At 41.8% G+C, this 21,312-nt stretch overlaps 1 protein-coding gene across 1 annotated transcript in view; it reads left to right on the top strand.

Annotated features, from left to right (window-relative positions):
* The window catches only part of LOC124868197 (collagen alpha-1(XVII) chain-like), a 44,832-nt gene that overhangs the window by 22,532 nt on the left and 988 nt on the right, over window positions 1-21,312 (top strand). The window contains exons 41-52 of the mRNA XM_047365131.1: window positions 2,006-2,107; window positions 2,193-2,324; window positions 2,423-2,500; window positions 2,773-2,883; window positions 2,965-3,030; window positions 3,180-3,317; window positions 3,508-3,660; window positions 3,825-3,989; window positions 5,465-5,602; window positions 5,692-5,835; window positions 5,923-6,003; window positions 8,582-8,635. Of these exons, the coding sequence (XP_047221087.1) occupies window positions 2,006-2,107; window positions 2,193-2,324; window positions 2,423-2,500; window positions 2,773-2,883; window positions 2,965-3,030; window positions 3,180-3,317; window positions 3,508-3,660; window positions 3,825-3,989; window positions 5,465-5,602; window positions 5,692-5,835; window positions 5,923-6,003; window positions 8,582-8,635 (1,362 nt within the window). The remainder of the gene's footprint in view (window positions 1-2,005; window positions 2,108-2,192; window positions 2,325-2,422; window positions 2,501-2,772; window positions 2,884-2,964; window positions 3,031-3,179; window positions 3,318-3,507; window positions 3,661-3,824; window positions 3,990-5,464; window positions 5,603-5,691; window positions 5,836-5,922; window positions 6,004-8,581; window positions 8,636-21,312) is intronic.

Below are 21,312 nucleotides of genomic sequence, written 5' to 3' on the forward strand. Positions count from 1 at the left end.
GTCAGCAGCATAAGTGTGCAGCAACTCCAAAAGGCACACAGCAGTCACTAAGTCAATTTCTCTCTTTTGCAAGCTGTTGTCTGTCAGCTTGAATTGGTTCAGCACAGTTTCCCAAAATATAGTCATAAGCGTGGTCCCCAACTTCTCAAGCTTGTTTCACAATGCGGCAGTGTCACAATTCAATTCAATTCAATTCAAAAATACTTAATCACAGCTTGTGTCCTGTTGCTCTTCATTGTCAGAGGCTAACATCTTCAAGGCCCCTGTTATTTTAGCATAATTTTCACAAAGAACTCTTGTGGAGTCTCCTCGGCAGCTCCACCTTGTACAGGAGAGGGATTTTAGCGTCAGTGAGATGTCGGCAGTGAACATCTTATTCAATCGGTGGGTGGAAGCAGGGCAAAAACCATATAGTGCTTGAAGTAAGTTAAAAAAACTGACTTGCTCCCTGACAGCTACTTTCAACACAGTTCACACCGACCCAATTCAAAGAATGTGCCGCACACGGAATGTAATGCATTAGGGGGTTGTTCTTCTTGAGTTGAGCTTGATACCCACAATATTTCCCTGACATGTTTGATGCATTGTCATACGCCTGACCACGGCAGTTGGAGAGATCCAGCCCCAAGTCAATGACCATCTTGATCACACAGTCGCCCAGACTTGACCCAGTGTGACGGTAAATAGGTTCAAATGCGATAAATCGCTCAACCACTTTTCCTTTCTCGCTCACAAATCGGAACACAAAGTTAGCTGCCCCATGTGAGACATGTCAGGTGTAGAGTCTACTATAATAGCCAAATACATAGCTCGCTGTAGTTCTGTAGCAAAGGGTTGCTTTGTTTTTGCACCCTTTAAACTAATAAATTCCTCACAGATAAGAAGTCTGGCCACGACCCTTCTGACCATACTTCTGCAAATGTTCCATTAAAAATGGATCAAACTGTGCTATCAGCTCGAGGTAATTACCATTGTGTGGAGATCCCAAAAGTTCATTATCTCCCTGGAAAGGAAGACTTTCACTCTGAAATTTAATCACAGCAACCACATGCCTCAATAGATCCTTCTGCTTCAATCTGTTTACCAAGAGAAGCATTCAGAGTGCCCCGATGTTTACAGCAATGTGTAAGTGAAAGCATGCATTTTCTGTGCTCACCACTCTGTTCGTGTTCCGTTATTCTGTCTGGGTGTTTCCAATCACTAAACCCGGCAAGAAATGCATTACTGTTTGTTGATAAAACTTTGCAAGCAAAGCAATAAATGTCTCCGGTGGACGGTGAATATGCAATCCATTCCCGTGGAATGGTTTCACCATTGTAAAGGCATCGGGTCAGTGCATCATTTGTAAGAGAGCGTGTCTTTCTACTGGGCTCGTTGGGCCCCTCTGCGATGCTGGATATTTAGCAAATTAAATACACAGTTGCAATTCCAACTTGTTTTGGGAAAATCTCACCTTGGACCAGTACGGTATAAACTCCTGCTCTATGCCCACCCATAGTTATCATTAGCCAATCATCACAGGGCATTGCCCCTGGTGCCAATCACTACCTGTCAAGTAAAAAAACTGACATATAACAGAGGCAATCATAAGAGTTTGTGATTATAAAAATTGAGGGCCAAGCCCAGTGTGGGCTATTTTAATGCTGTCGGGAAAAAATTCTGCTGGCACAAAAGGCCCCTCCCTGCCCAAGGGCCCCTGGGCACCTGCCCAGTTTGCCCATATGGTAGATCCGGCTCAGGTTGTAGGAATACACCTGTTCTATGTGTCCTAGTTGCTTTGACAAACAGACCAATAATGAAATACAATACAACTATTTAATCAATCCTTTTCCGGTACTTCTATTCAAAGTTCCTCTAGGAATAAAAAAGTCTTTTACAGAAATTGCCTCTAGGCGTTTTCTTCGTGTTGACATCTAGTGGTGATTAGAGAAACTGCAGTAACTGTGTTATTGCTGCTTGTTTGAATAAATTCTGAATCCCTAGTGAATTAATTTTGCTTTTTCAGGAAGCACATATATTCTAGGACCCCCTGGACCACCAGGTCCACCAGGTCCACCGGGAAGTGAGTCACCCAGTGTGGGCCATTACATTGCTGACTACCTTCAAAGTAAGCCTTTCAATGATTTCTGATGCTTTTGGTTTATAAAACAAAGACATGTGAGCTAAGGAAGGTTTTCTGCTGTGACCCGCAGGTGACAGCATCAGACAGTACTTGGCTGGGCCGCCTGGTCCTCCTGGACCTCCGGGAGAACCAGGCTCTCCTGGTTTCTCAGACGATGCCCTGGTGGACAATGTTGCCAGTCGAGTTATCTCCTATATCCAGAGTATGATCATGATGTTAAAAGTTTCTCGTACAGTTCTGTAAAATACAGCTCTTTTTCTCACACATTTGATATTTGTCTTATGATGTTTGTTCACGCAGGTTCAGGCCCAGGGGCACCTGGTCCTCCTGGTCCACCTGGATCTGTTTCTGTCAATGACATCATCAACCTATTGCAACGTAAGCGTCATCAAAATAAAATCCCAAATGTTCATACTAATGCTGACCTTCAAAAATCTGGTTTGTTAAGAAAGCATGAATCTTTAAAGGTTTGACTTTGTTGCATTAAAAGATAACTGTGCCAATAATATCCATATTCATTTGTGCTTGAACATCATGTCAAAATCGGCAACAGTTAAAGGCCAGCTGGTAGCAATTCATTATAAAATATTATCTCATGTTTGAAAGATAATTTCTTCATATATTTTTGATGGCTAATATTTTGTTTCCAGGAGATGATGTGAGGGCATACCTTACAGGCCCACCTGGGCCACCAGGACCTCCTGGTGGCTCCACATTTAACCCTCAAGAGGTGGCTGAACGTGTCTACAGCCTCTTGAATCGTGAGTGTTAAATTTATGATTTATGTTCAATGCAAGAAACATCTTCAGTTATGCCTGATTGTAGGTTATGTCTGTCACTAGAGAGAGGGGCTTTGGGTGCCCCAGGAGTTCCAGGACCTCCTGGTCCTCCTGGAAATCTGTTAGCAAGTAAGACGTTTACTCATCCAGTAGTGTAGGCACTGTAATATCCAAGAAGAACATCTATTTTATGTCATTGCACTGGCATCCGTGCCTGGATTAATACAATTCTGCACAGTTGTGAAACTAATAGATTTTGATCTTTCTTGTCCATCTAGCTGGGTTTCAGTCTCTTATCGGACCTCCAGGACCTCCTGGTGCACCTGGTATTCCTGGGCCACAAGGTCCGCCTGGACCCCCTGGAGCACCAGGATTTGGGAGCTATGTTAGATCCGATATCCGTGACTACCTGCAGAGTGAGTTCAGAGAGAAATTGTATCTGTTAATATGGCAAAGCAGAGTGAATAGTAGAAGTGTTTTGCTCCATTCTTCTTTACAACGTTGCTTAAGTTCATAGAGGCTTGCAGATATTCAAAAAGGGCCCCACCCTATAATTGTGGAAAACGATACTTAGCCTTTGCCTTCCTTTCTGCTGCCTCTCTACAGGTGTTTCCCTCAGAGGACCTCCAGGCCCTCCAGGGCCGCCTGGAGAAGAGGGCCCTCCTGGTCCAATTGGGCAAATTGTTTCCTTTACAGACCATAAAAACACAGAGAACCTGAAGCCCGAAAGACAAGATTATGTCAGGGCTGAGTTTGAAGGTAAATATATTTATACTTATTTTAAAAGAACATAACAGAGTTCTGGACCTGAGCCAGGTCATGTTCAAGAGTCGGGGATGATCCGGTGGTCAAGACACACAATGTAACATAAAACAACTTGTTGGTGGGAAAAGTAGACTGGAAGGAAGTCTTGTTTTTTTCAGGTGGTGATGGTCTGAGTCGACCCATGTTCAGATTTTCTGGTCCACCAGGCCCACCTGGACTCCCCGGACAAAAGGGAGAGCCAGGTTTGGACGGTGGCATTGAGTGGAGCCCAAACTCTCTTGACTACTCCATCATGGCTGAAAGAGTAACTGATTACATCAAAGGTAAGTTGCATAAATATTCATGATGAGGATTTCCAAGTGAAATTTCTCTAGTTTTGAATTTCTGTATCTCCATATTTTGTGAAAAACCTCAAATGTGACTTAATTTAACTGTTTTATGGTTAGATTCCAGTTTGAACCATTTTTTCATATCTGATCAAACCCATTAGAGGGTGAATAGGCGAAACATTACACATCAGCCTTCTCAGGCTATCTGGGAAAGTTTACCCCAAGGTTTCTGAATGGAGGATCCTAATGGTTTCTAGACTTTAGGAGTAGCAGTGTATCTTGTACTTAGATTGTGGAACAACTAACAATATTTCTCCCCTCAAAGAGTTGCTCAGGAGGTCACGGTAGTTTGATTGTCCACTCATCTTGTGTTTTGAGGACTTATCTTACTGAGGTTTTATAAGCAGCAGGTGGGATTTTTGGATGTTGAGGTGTTTTTTATTGACATTTCAGCATCTGTAAAACCAAAGGCAGACTGTGTCCACATCATCATCTGAAAGGCAACCTCAATGCATGTCTCCAACCTGTTTAGTAGTGTTCATGGCCAGGATCTCAAGGCTGTTTTTTTACAGATGATTTTGGTTTTTGCTGGTATCTTCAGGCCAAAATTCATCAGCATGCACTTGCGTGATTCCCAGCTAGGTGTAAAGAGCCACAGGAAATAATCTCCTCCTCTGAGTCTGAGGCAAAAGTTCTCAACCAGAAAAGGTGGAATGTTTCCTTCAGTGTGGAAATGAAATCCTGCCTCACATGGAAAACTTCAGTTATCTTGATGTCTTGTTTGAGAGGGATGACGGGATAGAGCACGAGATGGACTGATGGAGCAAGACTTGAGCCTCTAGATCATCATGGTAAAGAAGGGGATGAGGCAAACGGAAACGCTCTTGATTTATTGATCCATTTGAGTTAAAAGTCTTAACTCTGGTTGTAAATTATAAAGAACCTGGATACAAGCTATAGGAATGAGTTTCCTCCATAGGGTAGGAAGTTTATTCATCTGCCCACATTAAAATAGCTGGGTTGATGTTTCTGGGCCTCCTTCCCTTGGAATGCCAAGGGCAAACCCAGAAAACGTTTGAGGGACTATACCCCACCTTCCCTGGGAACATCTCCATAATAAACTGGAGAGAGTTACTGAAGAGGGGTTATATGGATCTCTCTCATAGATCTGTTACCTTTGTGATCCAGTTCTTCAGCTGCCAGTCATCTCGATGGCTGCAGCTACAGTTACAGTTGCTGTGTTGCTCTGATTTGTAAAATACACCAAAATTCATTCAGTTGAAATCAAATGTTTTTTTGAATTGTTTTGTATATTTTATCCATTCGTATTCTGTTTTATCCACCAGGGGTTGTTTTCACAAACAAAAAAAAAGGGAACTCTTACTGTTGCATATTTATTCATAAATATAATTTAACTAGTAGTTAAAATGTGTTCACTAGCATCACGTAGATCTTTTTATCATTTGCAGCTCATGGTGTACTGGATGACATCATAAAGGACCACAATAGCAGAATCTTCCAAGGCCCTCCAGGACCACCTGGGCCTCCAGGTCCCACCTGGTTTGGTTCCCCTGGAAACACCACAAATCTAATGGAAATAATTCAAAGTGGGAAACTACAGAAAACAAAAAGATCAAACTCTAGTAAAAACACAGACCAAAGAACTCCTAAGACTTCCTCGTCTCTTATTTTGCAGATCTTAATCATGGCATTGAACAGAACCAGAACGGAAATGTCGTTTACGGGCCCCCGGGACCACCTGGACCTCCAGGTCCACCAGGAGAGATACGACTGCTTGGTTCCCACACAAACGTTGTTGACATAATGGACTATCTCAAAAGTAACAAATAACTTTAGGAAAGAATTGTCAAATAAATTGGCCATAAATGTCCGACTGTGTTGAATAACTTTTTTTTATCCTTCAAAGCCCATGGAGTGATTGTGGGACCACCTGGGAGACCAGGACCAAAAGGGGACCCAGGACTTCCAGGACTAACAGGAGCAAAAGGTAAGGCACAGCAAGGCAGGTTAATTTATATAGCATCATTAATACAAAAGGATCATGAAAGGAATGTCCAAAATAAAATTAAATAAAGACAACAAAGGCATAAAAGGAACAAATGTTTCAAACAGTTCATTAGTCTTTTTCTTTGATCAAAAGCTTCTGTAAATAAAACTTTTTTCAGTCCTGACATAAAGGAACCAACAGTTTCAGGACGTTTGTTCCAGATCAGAGGAGCATAGAAGCTAAGTGCTGCCTCCTCTTTTTTAAGTCTGGTTCTGGGAATACTGAGTAAACAGGTCTCTGAAGACCTGAGGGGTCTACATGGTACATTCTTGACCAGCATTCAGAAGTGTATTCTGGCCTTATTTTGCTTTATAGAACAAAAGCAGAATTTTTAATTGTATTCTTTGACAAACAGGGACTCAGTGCAGTGTATTTTTCCTCTCCACTGTCGCTACATGCATGCTCAGTATGAGGGATTGCTGCAAAGTGAACACCAGTGACTGTCCACTGTCTCTACATGCTCATCCAGTAGGAGTGAATGCTACAAGTCTCTGACTGGATGCAATCTGCTGGGTTTCCTTAGATAGAAAAACTTTTTAACTAATTTGAATAAATAACTGAATCTGACTGCACTGTTCAATGATTAGGATTAATTGGAATGAATGTACCTGACTTTGTGAAGAGCCTTGAGACAACGTGTGTTGTGAATTGCCGCTATATAAATAAACTGAATTAAGTCAAGTCAAGACAAGTTTATTTATACAGCACTTTTCAGCAACAAGGTACTCAAAGCGCTGTACATGAGGAAAAACAATATAATGATACCGAAAATCAAACACAGAAAAGCAAATCAAATGACATTAATAATTCTTGCGGGTTTACTGGTAAGAGCTGGTTCTAATCCAATCTTTCTAATAGAGGTAATTAGCTCATGAAGTCCTCTGTAAGAATTATGATTATTGATTAATTAATATTTGTCAATAATTATAATTAAAAATCATAATTTGAATTTTTTTTATTTCTTAACCAAAAATCATTACTTATAAATCGAACTCAGAGATGACCTCTGGTGTTGTAATTATGGCTCAAGGCCTTTGATAATTACAATTAGTAAATTCTTAGTAATAATTGATAACTATTACTAGATGTCACTGTTTAATCAACCGCTTCACCGAAGGTGGGGGAACTTATTTTGACAGACAAATCACTCTTGCTCAAAATAAAACACAAACGCTTTCTCTTTATCTACGTGAATATTTATTAAATAAACAGCCTTGATACACCTCGCTATTCCCGATTCAATAATCTTCACCTAATCAAGCATGCAAAAATTCAGAACAGAAGCAGGGCAGACAGGTGAGGGTGCGGGAGACAGGAGAAAAGCGGCCTCCTCCGCCAAGAAACCGATAACCGAAACATTTAAGAACTGGTTCTGATATGATCCATCTTCCTGGTGTTCGTCAGGGCTTTGGCCGCAGCATTTTGGATGAGCTGCAGCTGTCTCATTGAGATCAGTAAAGTCACTGTTGCAGTTATCTAACCTACTAAAAAATAAAGGCATGCTCCAGATTCTCGACAGGAAACCCTTTATTCTGGCAATGGTTTTATGATGTTAGTAAGCTGATTTGGTAACAGACTTAATGTAGTTGTCAAAATTAAATCATAATTCAAACCTTCATGAAGGTTCTTTGCATCCTCGGTGGTCTTTACACCCATTAAGTCCAGTTAAGCCCTGATCCGGATCCTTACATTTTTGGGACCAAAACTGATACTTTAGTCTTATGTGAATTAAGTCTATTCATTTATTGGTAATATTGACACACTGACTTAGAGAGTGTACAAAACTATGGGTCACACGATGACAAGCAGATATAAACTTGTGTGTCATCAGGATTCATATGGTAGGAGATGCTGTAGTACTCTGAGCTAGTGAAATCATATAGATGTTAAATAAAAGTGGCCCGAGAATGGACCCTTGAGAAACTCCATACTTTATTTTTGTTTACCCAGATTAATAATTACCAGATGGCACAAAGTAATTCCAGTCGCCCAATAAAATCTGGACCAGTTTAGCACAGTACCAGACAATCCTGCCCATTTTTCCAGCCCATCAGTCGGTATGTTTTGATCAGCTGGGTCAAATGCACCCCTGAGATCAAGTAATACCAAGGCAGAAGTTTGGGACCCATCACTGTATCATGTAACAAGTTTAATATAAGGGGTAAAGTTGTTCATAAACTGTTGTTTCAGTGTTCTTTGCCAGAAATGGTAGATTGAATATCGGCCTGCAATGACTTATTATTGATGCGTGCAGATTTGGTTCAGAGGTTTGATCACTGCTATTTTCAGGGCAACACAGCTAAAACCATTTATAAAAACCTGGTGGGCAACTCATTCTGTCAAACACACATAATTCAGCATATTTCAAAATCTGCAGGAGATCGGTGCTGTTTGGTCCTTGGTTGGAAACCTTTCGTTCTGCAGTTTTAGGACCTTGATGTATATTTAATGTAATTTTCTGTGTCTTTTCATGCAAACATAAAATGGCAGCATCTAAATCGTGTCTGTGTGTTTGCAGGTGAACGAGGTTTTCCTGGACCTGAGGGACACAGAGGACCAAAAGGTGACAGAGGTCAGTTCTTAAAAAGAGAAAAGGTTTTACATTTTCTTGCTTCTTCAAAGCAACATGAGTAACATTAATATTATTTTGGCATAAAAAATGCAGAAGGGGTTCTTAACAATGTTGAAGATCTCTACATTTCCTTGGTATGTTCTCAAAACTCCAAAGAGTACATGAAATGTCATGTTTTATCATCTGTTTGCAGCAACAAATTCTGAAAAAACATTAACAGAGTAAAGCCTTCTTTACTTTTGGATGTTTCCATTCTTTATCTGAACACATTGAGGTATTGAAGACCCAAAACCATGAATGGTTTCATGAATGGTTATTATGTCCAAACCCATCTTAAGGTGTCCAAAAGTAGAGATGGTTGTCCTCCTATTGCTGGTTTGAAAATTCTCCAACATTCCTTGTTGGAAACAGGTCAGAACTACAGCCAGGCCAGTCCAGTAGCTGTACCCTCCTCTTCCTCAACCATACTGTTGGAATATGGGCAGAATATAATCATTGTCTTGGATGGACTTCCATGGAAACTATGTGGTCTTGAAGGCATCGTAGGCTGCTCCAAGATCTCTGCTGAACTCTTCTGCATTAATGGTCCCATAAAATGATGAGTCAGAGGTTGCTATGGCGACTCCTGCCTTTTCTTTGTAACTGTAGCCCACAGCATTTCTGTTTTTTTAAAACAGGTAGACAGAAACACAGAAGAGCATTTCAGGATGAAAGAAACAGTCATTACAAAAAAGATACGTAAAAAAAGAATGTCAGGTGGTTCTGGTGGCCACACATTATGTTTTATTTGTCTGCAGTGCTTCATGTAAGAAAACTGACAGGTTTAACAGAATCCACACTCACGGGCCACTTTATTTGGTACACCTTGCTAGCACTGGGTTGGACCCCCTTTTGCCTTCAGAACTCCCTTAATCCTTCATGGCATAGATTCAACAAGGTACTGGAAACATTCCTCAGAGAGTTTGGTCCATATTGACATGATAGCATCACACAGATGCTGCAGATTTGTTGGCTGCACATCCATTATGCAAATCTTTCGTTTCACCACATCCCAAAGGTGCTCTACTGAATTGAGATCTGGTGACTGTGGAGGTCATTTGAGTCCAGTGAACTCATCGTCATGTTCAAGAAACCAGTCTGAGATGGTTCATGCTTTATGACATGGCGCGTTATCCTGCTGGAAGTAACCATCAGAAGATGGGTCCACTGTGGTCATAAAGGGATGGACATGGTCAGCAACAATACTCAGGTAGGCTGTGGCGTTGACACAATGCTCAATTGGTACTAAGGGGCCCGAAGTGTGGCAAGAAAATATCCCCCACACTATTACACCACCACCACCAGCCTGAACTGTTGATACAAGGCAGGATGGATCCATGCTTTCATGTTGCTGACGCCAAATTCTGACTCTACCATCTGAATGTCGCAGCACAAATCGAGACTCATCAGACCAGGCAACGTTTTTCCAATCTCTTATTGTCCAATTTTGGTGAGACTGTGCAAATTGTAGCCTCAGTTTCCTGTTCTTAGCTGACAGGAGTGGCACTCGGTGTGGTCTTCTGCTGCTGCAGCCCATCCACCTCAAGGTTTGACGTGTTGTGCGTTCAGAGATGCTCTTCTGCATGCCTTGGTTGTAACGAGTGGTTATTTGAGTTACTGTTGCCTTTCTATCAGCTCCAACCAGTCTGGCCATTCTCCTCTGACCTATGGCATCAACAAGGTATTTGCGTCCACAGAACTGCCGTTCACTGGATATTTTCTCTTTTTCGGACCATTCTCTGTAAACCCTAGAGATAGTAGTGCTTGGTTTGAACTACAGCAGATCGTCTTGACCATGTCTACATGCCTAAATGTGCTGAATTGCTGCCATGTGTTTGGCTGATTAGAAATTTGCCTTAACGGGCAGTTGGGCAGGTTCTGTCCAACATAAAGTGGCCGGTGAGTGTATATTCTAGTTTTGAAGAGAAAACTTCATACTGAAATATGAAGGGAGTCTGGGTGTGAAAACGCTGCACTCTGGGTGGACAAACACACATTTGTTTAGATGTAAAGAATCATGTATGAAGATGGCAAAGATGGCCATAAAAGTAATTACTCAGCGGAACCTTCCGTCGTAAATTTAAAAAAAAACTTTTTATGTGACAGTTTAAACTAAGAGGATTCAAGTTTCTAATTCAGATAAAGTCCAACTTGTACCTGCTTAAGCTTTGGTGATTCTTCTATAAAGAATGGCTGAGCCATAAAGCTCCAATAAAATCTGGGTTTCCATACTACTTTCATAAATATCCAATTATTCTCTAAGGATATCTTTGCAAATTTTGTAAATACATAACAGACTGCCTGCTATTGATGGAAATATTTTCATGCATTTTTGTACAGGCTTCTCTAACTCTGCTAGAGCAGGAGCACATCTTTCCTAATTGGAGAAATTGAAGATTAATAAGATGAAAAGCATTAATTAGGAAAACGTTGGAACACTCAGTTATAGTTTTTTTTGGGTTAAGGCGCTATTAAAGTAGGTAACTGTCATGGTATCCTCATTTTGTGTAAATCCTTATTAGTTGATTCTGAAGGCTGAAGCTAACGGCTAACCAGAAAAGGACCAAAGTGGACTTTTACCACCTTAAAACAACTCAAAACTCAAATGCCATTTTATGACCCCTTAAACTGTTGTGCTTTCATTACACGGTTATTTAGACAAAAGTTATTTGCGGATGAAAATGAAGCCGGTGTTACATCAATAATCTTCCAGGGTGAAACATCTTTTGTTGATTTTTACACTGCATTACTTTTCTATCAGGTAGTTTTTCTGACCAGAAACACTTTACATGTTTAAATGTTTCACACAGGAAGATCACTGAAGGTGCACTGCCTCCATTTCCTGAGTAATAACTAAATACTTCTGTGTACATAGTTGTCAAATGTAAACATACCTTTAGTTTATTGGTTCATAAAATAGCATTCACATTAGCCACTAAGACATTTTTAAACTTAGAATTTTAGAAATCACAGTTCAAGAGGGGTCTGTTGGACTGTGATTTAGCTTCAACCTTCAGGACCAAGTAATCTAGATTAGCCAACAGAGCTATCCGTCAACTGATAACATTTTCATAGAACTCAATTTCAAATATCCTGAATTATTCATTTACATGTGTTTAGATATATTTAAACTTTTCGAATACCGAACATTCTATGTCTGTGAAGTGAACTTTCTACCAAAACAATTAGCTGGAAATCTCCATCTTGGCATTGCTACTTATGCACAATATACGAAAAATAATAATCAAAAAGTTTATTTAACAAAAACTGAAACCCAAACAGATTATTCAGACAGTTTAGCATTTGTTTCTATTAATTTCAGTAATGAGAACCAAAAATTCAGCATCCAAGAAAATTAGAATATCACATAAGGTCATTTAAAACAATTTATTTTTATGTCCATGTTACAGCCTACAAAACAATTGAGAAGACTGCTGACTTAAAAGTTTTTTCAGATAGTCACTGACACCCTTCACATAGAGGTTAAGTCACAACAGGTAGTTGCAATGAAGTTGGTCATTTACATAGTGCTTTATTCAAGCATATTACTTGAAAGTTGAGTGGAAGGAAAAAGGCACACAAGAAACAGGGATAACTGCAACCTTGAGAGGAAAAGCAAAGACCATTCACGGGTTTGGGGGACATTCAAAAGGCGTGGACTGCAGCTTGATTAAATTATTTATATAGCACCAATTAACAAATGTCATCTCCAAGCAATTTACAAGACAAACAGATCCAATTTATATACAGACATATTTAGTCAATTCAACCCAGTCATTTATATACATTTAACCATCAACTGCAACTGACTCTGGGTTTTGCAAGACAGAGCATAGTCCCAGTAAACATAGGAGTACTTTCTATGTTAATGAAAGCAGAGCTAAACAGAGATGCTCTGAACCGGTTTTAGAATCTATGGGGTGAAAAACAAAGGATCAGAGCTTCAAGAGACACCAAACACCCACAAACATATCTGGGCTTGAGCGTATAATGTCACAATTCTTGTGTTAATTCAATTCAATTCAATTCAGTTTCAATTCAGAATCAGAAAAGCTTTATTGCCAAGTACGTTTTTGGACATACAAGGAATTTGTTTTGGTGTAGTCGGTGCAATACAATACAAATTAAACAATATAAACATATCTACAATATAATATAAATATAAGTGCACAGTTTTAAGTGAGTGAGAGTAAATATAGAGCAGTATAAGATGCAAGAGCAATACAACAGTGCAGGTGATCATTGTGCAAGTAAAGCAGGAGTCCAAGCTGAGCGTTAATGTAACTCATAGAGTTACAGGTTACAGGTGTCCTGTCAGCAAAAAAGGGAGGGTGTGGGGGAAAGGGGGAGTGTCAGGGTGGTTTCCGGGCTTTGTTAACAAGGCTGGTGGCAGATGGGAAAAAACTGTTCTTGTGGCGTGAGGTTTTGGTCCGGATGGACCGCAGCCTCCTGCCAGAGGGGAGAGTCTCAAAGAGTCTGTGACCTGGGTGGGAGGGATCAGCCAGAATCTTCCCTGCCCGCTTCAGGGTCCTGGAGGTGTACAGTTCCTGGAGCGACAGTAGACTGCAGCCAATCACCTTCTCAGCAGACCGAATGACACGCTGCAGCCTGCCCTTATCCTTGGCTGTAGCAGCGGCGTACCAGATGGTGATTGAGGAGGTGAGGATGGACTCAATGATGGCTGTGTAGAAGTGCACCATCATAGTCTTTGGCAGGTTGAATTTCTTCAGCTGCCGCAGGAAGAACATCCTCTGCTGGGCTTTCTTGATGAGGGAGCTGATGTTTGGCTCCCACTTGAGATCCTGGGAGATGATGGTTCCCAGGAAGCGGAAAGATTCCACAGTGTCAATTGTGGAGTCACAGAGGGTGATGGGGGCAGGTGGGGCTGGGTTCTGCCTGAAGTCCACAACCATCTCTACTGTCTTTAGAGCGTTGAGCTCAAGGTTGTTCTGGCTGCACCAGTCCAACAGATGGTCCACCTCCCATCTGTACGCGGACTCGTCACCATCAGAGATGAGTCCGATCAGGGTGGTGTCGTCCGCAAACTTCAGAAGCTTGACAGACTGGTGACTGGAGGTGCAGCTGTTGGTGTACAGGGAGAACACAGCCTTGGGGGGAACCGGTGCTGATGGTCAGGGAGTCAGAGACGTGCTTCCCCAGCCTCACGCGCTGCTTCCTGTCAGACAGGAAGTCAGTGATCCACCTGCAGGTGGAGTCGGGCACACTCAGCTGGGAGAGCTTCTCCTGTAGCAGAACTGGGACGATGGTGTTGAAGGCAGAGCTGAAATCCACAAACAGGATCCTGGCATAGGTTCCTGTGGAGTCCAGGTGCCGGAGGATGAAGTGAAGGGCTAGGTTGACTGCATCATCTACAGACCTGTTGGCTCTGTAGGCAAACTGCAGGGGGTCCAGGAGGGGGTCGGTGATGTCTTTTAGGTGTGAGAGCACAAGGCGCTCAAAGGACTTCATCACCACAGAGGTCAGGGCGACGGGTCGGAAGTCATTAAGCCCTGTGGTCCTTGGCTTCTTGGGAACAGGGACGATGGTGGAGGACTTGAAGCAGGCTGGCACATGACATGTCTCCAGTGAGGTGTTAAAAATGTCTGTGAAGACTGGAGACAGCTGATCAGCGCAGTGCTTCAGGCTGGCTGGTGAGACAGAATCCGGACCAGCAGCTTTCCGGGGGTTCTGTCTCCTGAAGAGTTTGTTTACGTCCCTCTCCTGGATGGAAAGAGCCGTCCTCGGCGTGGGTAGGGGGCTGGTGGGGGGGAACTTCAGGGTGGGGGTTGGAGGTGCCAAGGCCCCTCTTGAGGTTGGGGAGGTGGGGGTGGTGGATTGTGGCTGCAGGTGTTGGGGGGCGTCGTGGGGGATGGTTGCAGGACTGTCCCTTTGTCTTTCAAAGCGGCAGTAGAACTCGTTCAGGTCGTTGGCGAGGCGTCGGTCGTTGATGGAGTGGGGGGCTTTCGGCTTGTAGTTGGTGATTTGCTTGAGCCCTTTCCAGACAGACGCAGAGTCGTTGGCTGAGAACTGGTTTTGGAGCTTCTCAGAGTACAGTCGTTTGGCCTCTTTCACTGCCTTGCCAAACTTGTACTTTGCCTCTCTGTATATGTCTTTGTCCCCACTCCTGAAGGCCTCTTCCTTATTCAGTCTTAACCTTCTGAGTTTGGCTGTGAACCAGGGTTTGTCGTTGTTGTAACTCACCCTGGTGCATGATGGTACACAGCTGTCCTCACAGAAGCTGATGTAGGAAGTCACAGCCTCTGTGTACTCGTCCAGACTGTTGGTAGTAGTCCTGAACACATCCCAGTCTGTACAGTCTAAACACGCCTGGAGATTCTCCACAGCCTCACTGCTCCACTTCCTTGTCGTTCTCACAACAGGTTTGCAGAGCTTTAGTTTCTGCCTGTATACAGGAATCAGGTGGACCATGATGTGGTCGGATTGGCCCAGTGCAGCACGTGGGACGGCGTGATAAGCGTCTCTGATGGTGGTGTAACAGTGATCCAGAATGTTGTCCTCTCTGGTCGGACATTTTATAAACTGTCTATATTTGGGGAGTTCGTGGGTGAGATTACCTTTGTTAAAGTCACCAGCGACGATAACTAAGGAGTCCGGGTTGGTCCGCTCCACACTCAGTATCTGGTCGGCGAGCATGCGCTGTGCGACCTGCACGTTAGCTTGCGGCGGGATGTAAACACCGACCAGGATGAACGAAGCGAACTCACGGGGCGAAATAGAAAGGCTTACAGTTTATGATGAAGGCTTCCAGGTCTGGAGAACAGTGCTGCTGAATCACTGTCACGTTGTTGCACCAACCACTGTTGAGGTAAAAACAGATTCCTCCACCTTTCGCTTTGCCGGAGAGTTCCGTGTCTCTGTCTGTTCTTGGTGCTATATAAATATATAGTCAATTCAATTGAATCATACAGATTTCAAGTCAGGTACATACATTCCAATTAATCCTAACTATCGCACAGCTCAGTTATTTATTCAAATTGGTTAAAACATTTAAGGAAACCCAGCAGATTGCATCGAGTCAGAGACTTTCAGCATTCCCTCCTCCTGGATGAGCATGTAGAGACAGTGGACAGTCACTGGTGTTGACTTTGCAGCAATCCCTCATACTGAGCATGCATGTAGCGACAGTGGAGAGGAAAAATTCCCTTTTAACAGGAAGAAACCTCCAGCAGAACCAGGCTCAGTGTGAGTGGCCATCTGCCACGACCGACTGGGGGTTAGAGAGAACAGAGCAGAGACACAAAGAGAACAAAGAAGCACTGATCCAGGAGTCCTTTCTATGGGGAGGAAAAGTAAATGTTAGTGGATGTAGCTCCTTTAGTCGTTTCATCTAGAAAGAAAGAACAGAAAAACTCTGAGCCAGTTTTCAAGGTTAGAGTCTGAAAGAGAGCACATAGAGTTTGTCACAGTAGAAGCTCAGTCAATTGCCATGTCTAGGAGAGAGAAAGGGTTGAACACTAAAAGACAGGGCTATGTGGATCATCTGTAGAAGGTGAGCATTAAGTTGTTGCCAGCAGAAGCTCGGACGATTCCCCTCTCCAGAAAGGTGTCACAGCTAAACACAGAGTCAGGCCAGGTGTAGCTTCTAGGAAGAGAAAAGAGAGAACAAAGTTAAAAGCTGAAATAACAGCAAATAATGCAAAATTGGAGAGTAGGATGAGAATGTAGCAAAGAGAGTGAAAGTGGTCATTATGTCCTCCAGCAGCCTAAGCCTATAGCAGCATAACTACAGAGATAGCTCGGGATAAACTAAGCCACTAACTATAAGCTTTATCACAAAGGAAAGTTTTAAGCCTAGCCTTAAAAGTAGACAGGGTGTCTGCCTCATGGACTAAAACTGGGAGGTGGTTCCACAGGAGAGGAGCCTGATAACTAAAGGATCTGCCTCCCATTCTACTTCTAGAGACTCTAGGAACCACCAGTAAACCTGCAGTCTGAGAACAAAGTGCTCTGTTAGGAACATATGGAACAATCAGATCTCTGATGTATGATGGAGCTAGATCATTAAGGGCTTTATATGTGAGGAGGAGAATTTTAAATTCTATTCTGGATTTAACAGGGAGCCAATGAAGGGAAGCTAAAATAGGAGAAATATGATCTCTCTTTTTAATTTTCATTAGAACTCTTGCTGCAGCATTTTGAATCAGCTGAAGGCTTTTAACTGCATTTTGTGGACATCCTGATAGTAAAGAATTACAATAGTCCAGCCTTGAAGTAACAAATGCATGGACTAGTTTTGCACCGTCACTCCTGGATAGGATATTTCTAATTTTGGCAATGTTCCGGAGGTGGAAGAACAAAGTCCTAGAAACCTATTTAATATGGGATTTAAATGACATGTCCTGGTCAAAAATAACACCAAGGTTTTTTACTTTATTATCGGAGGTCAATTTAATGCCATCCAGGTTAAGTGATTGACTAAGCAGTTTCTTTTTTAAAGACTCCGGTCCAAAGACGACAACTTCTGTCTTGTCTGAATTTAGAAGCAGAAAATTTAACATCATCCAAGTTTTTCTATCTTCAAGACATGCTTGTAGTCTATCTAACTGGTTGGGCTCATCAGGATTTATGGATAAGTAAAGCTGAGTATCATCAGCGTAACAGTGAAAATGTATCCTATGCTGCCTGATAATTTGACCTATTGGAAGCATATATATAGTAAAGAGAATTGGCCCAAGTACTGAACCCTGTGGTACTCCACAATTAACCCTGGAGTTTAAAGATGATTTATCATTTACATGAACAAACTGGAATCTGTCAGACAGATAAGATTTAAACCAGCCTAGCGCTGTTCCCCTGATCCCTACAGCATATTCCAGCCTTTCTAAGAGAATATTATGGTCGACTGGATCAAATGCAGCACTGAGATCTAACAGAACCAGAACAGACACAAGTCCATTATCTGAAGCCATAAGAATATCATTAGTGACTTTCAGCAGAGCTGTTTCAGTGCTATGATGAGCTCTGAAACCTGACTGAAACTCTTCAAACAGGTCATTGCTGTATAAATGCTCACACATTTGATTAGCAACTATTTTCTCAAGTATTTTAGATAAGAATGGAAGATTGGATATAGGTTTGTAATTTTTCAAGTCATCTCGATCAAGCGAAGGTTTCTTAAGTAAAGGTTTAATTACAGCTAACTTAAAAGCCTGTGGTTCTGATCCATTTACTAAATATAGATTAATCATATCTAAAATGGGGCTGGTATTCAGAGGGAACACTTCCTTAAATAATTTGGTTGGGATTGGGTCTAACATACAAGTTGAAGGTTTAGATGAAGCTAATATTTCTGATAACTCAGGAAGCCCCACTGGATCAAAACAGTCCAAACACAAATCAGGTTCTGCAGTTACTTCCAATGTTGTCTCACTTGCTGAGGATGAAGTAATCATCTTCGGGAGTATGTCAAAGATTTTATTTTTAATAGAATCAATTTTATTTAAGAAGAATCCCATAAAGTCATGGCTGCTAAGAGCTAAGGGAATGGATGGCTCAACAGAGCTATGACTCTGTGTAAGTTTAGCAACTGTACTATAGAGAAACCTAGGATTATTCTTGTTCTCTTCTATTAATGATGAGAAATAAGCTGTTCTAGCTTGGTGAAGTGTCTTTTTATACAACAGTAGGCTATTTTTCCAGATTAAGTAGGAATCCTCTAGATGTGTAGAGCGCCATTTTCTCTCCAATTTTCTAACATTGTGCTTTAAAGTACGCAGCTCTGAATTAAACCAGGGAGCTAGCCTCCTATGAATAATTACCTTCTTTTTCAAGGGGGCTGCATTGTCTAATGCATCACGCAATGATGAAGAAACACTATGAACAAAAGAATCAATTTGTGAAGGGAAAGAAACAAAATTATTGCCCTCCACTGTGTTTTTCAGTGATAATGAAGAAATCAAAGGTGGAACAGATTCTTTAAAGATTGTTACAGCATCGCCTGATAATGATCTACTATAATGAAATTTTCTTTCAGGTGTGGAGTACTCGGTTAAATCAAACTCAAAGGTTATTAAGAAATGGTCAGACAGGACAGGGTTTGTTAATGTTTTGAGCAAAGCCAATTGAGTCTAAGATAGCATTAAACGCTATATTTAGGCTATCACTTTCAGTGTCAACATGAATGTTAAAATCCCCCACTATAATAACTTTATCTGTATTTAACACTAAATCAGATAAAAGGTCTGAAAACTGATCTAAAAATTGAGAGTAAGGGCCTGGTGGATGGTACAAAACAACAAACAGAAGTGGTTTTAGTGCTTTGCAATTTGGATGAGGAAAACTAAGGATTAAATATTCAAAAGAGTTGTAGGTATTGATTGGTCTGGGACTAATCAATAAACCGGACTAAAAGATAGCAAGCTGGAGGAGAAATTATCTATGCAAAAAGCATTAGATCAGAGTGCAGACACAAAGATTTGAGAGAGAACAGAGAATATTCAAAAGAAACCAGAAGTTTTGAGTGCAAGCATAATGAAATCCTGGTGTCAAATTGAAAATATGTGGTCTTGATTTTTGGCAGCAAATTTCCCCCATAATTAACTAGAAAAGTCTTTGAAGAGAGAGATCTTATGTTCAGTAAGCCACATTTAATTGTTTTATTTTTCTTTTCAGCCTGAGTTGTGTTTATTTAATGATTTCCTCCTTTTAGATTATTTTTTAATCTATTCAATTTTGGCCGTGGGCGAGACACTGTCTTAATAGGGTAATGGGTGGGTAGCAGTACAGAAGCTGCAGAGAGGAGTGTTAAACTACGACCCTGCTTCCTGGTCTGAACCCTGGGTTGTCAGAGTTTTGGAGAACTAATAAATTCGGCCAGATTCCTAGAAAGAAGAGCAGCTCCATCCAAAGTGGGATGGATGCCGTCTCTGTAGTGTTAAGCCACTCCTGAACCAAAGACAATACCCGAAGAGAATCAGCTGGGTTAAGGAGAACTTTGCAACTCAGGTGACTGTGGCTCAGTAGGAAAAGTAGTTGTCTTGCAATCAGAAGGTTGTGGGTTCAATTCCAGCTTCCTCCTGCCATGTGTCAATGTGACCCTGGGCAAGGCACTTAACCTCAAGTTGCCTACTGATCGGTGTGCGATTGGGTGAATGTGGCTCTAGTGTAAAGTGCTTTGAGTGGTCTGTATGACTGGAAAGGTGCTATATACAGGTCCTTCTCAAAATATTAGCATATTGTGATAAAGTTCATTATTTTCCATAATGTAATGATGAAAATTTAACATTCATATATTTTAGATTCATTGCACACTAACTGAAATATTTCAGGTCTTTTATTGTCTTAATACAGATGATTTTGGCATACAGCTCATGAAAACCCAAAATTCCTATCTCACAAAATTAGCATATCATTAAAAGGGTCTCTAAACGAGCTATGAACCTAATCATCTGAATCAACGAGTTAACTCTAAACACCTGCAAAAGATTCCTGAGGCCTTTAAAACTCCCAGCCTGGTTCATCACTCAAAACCCCAATCATGGGTAAGACTGCCGACCTGACTGCTGTCCAGAAGGCCACTATTGACACCCTCAAGCAAGAGGGTAAGACACAGAAAGAAATTTCTGAACAAATAGGCTGTTCCCAGAGTGCTGTATCAAGGCACCTCAGTGGGAAGTCTGTGGGGAGGAAAAAGTGTGGCAGAAAACGCTGCACAACGAGAAGAGGTGACCGGACCCAGAGGAAGATTGTGGAGAAGGGCCGATTCCAGACCTTGGGGGACCTGCGGAAGCAGTGGACTGAGTCTGGAGTAGAAACATCCAGAGCCACCGTGCACAGGCGTGTGCAGGAAATAGGCTACAGGTGCCGCATTCCCCAGGTCAAGCCACTTTTGAACTGGGGAGAAGGAAATGCCAAAATGCCAGAAGTCCAGTGTCAAGTACCCACAGTCAGTGATGGTCTGAGGTGCCGTGTCAGCTGCTGGTGTTGGTCCACTGTGTTTTATCAAGGGCAGGGTCAATGCAGCTAGCTATCAGGAGATTTTGGAGCACTTCATGCTTCCATCTGCTGAAAAGCTTTATGGAGATGAAGATTTCATTTTTCAGCACGACCTGGCACCTGCTCACAGTGCCAAAACCACTGGTAAATGGTTTACTGACCATGGTATCACTGTGCTCAATTGGCCTGCCAACTCTCCTGACCTGAACCCCATAGAGAATCTGTGGGATATTGTGAAGAGAACATTGAGAGACTCAAGACCCAACACTCTGGATGAGCTAAAGGCCACTATCGAAGCATCCTCGGCCTCCATAAGACCTCAGCAGTGCCACAGGCTGATTGCCTCCATGCCACGCCGCATTGAAGCAGTCATTTCTGCCAAAGGATTCCTGACCAAGTATTGAGTGCATAACTGTACATGATTATTAGAAGGTTGACGTTTTTTGTATTAAAAACACTTTTCTTTTATTGGTCGGATGAAATATGCTAATTTTGTGAGATAGGAATTTTGGGTTTTCATGAGCTGTATGCCAAAATCATCCGTATTAAGACAATAAAAGACCTGAAATATTTCAGTTAGTGTGCAATGAATCTAAAATATATGAATGTTAAATTTTCATCATGACATTATGGAAAATAATTAACTTTATCACAATATGCTAATATTTTGAGAAGGACCTGTA

The sequence above is a fragment of the Girardinichthys multiradiatus genome, chromosome 5 (genome assembly GCF_021462225.1).
Source record: "Girardinichthys multiradiatus isolate DD_20200921_A chromosome 5, DD_fGirMul_XY1, whole genome shotgun sequence".
Lineage (NCBI taxonomy): Eukaryota > Metazoa > Chordata > Actinopteri > Cyprinodontiformes > Goodeidae > Girardinichthys > Girardinichthys multiradiatus.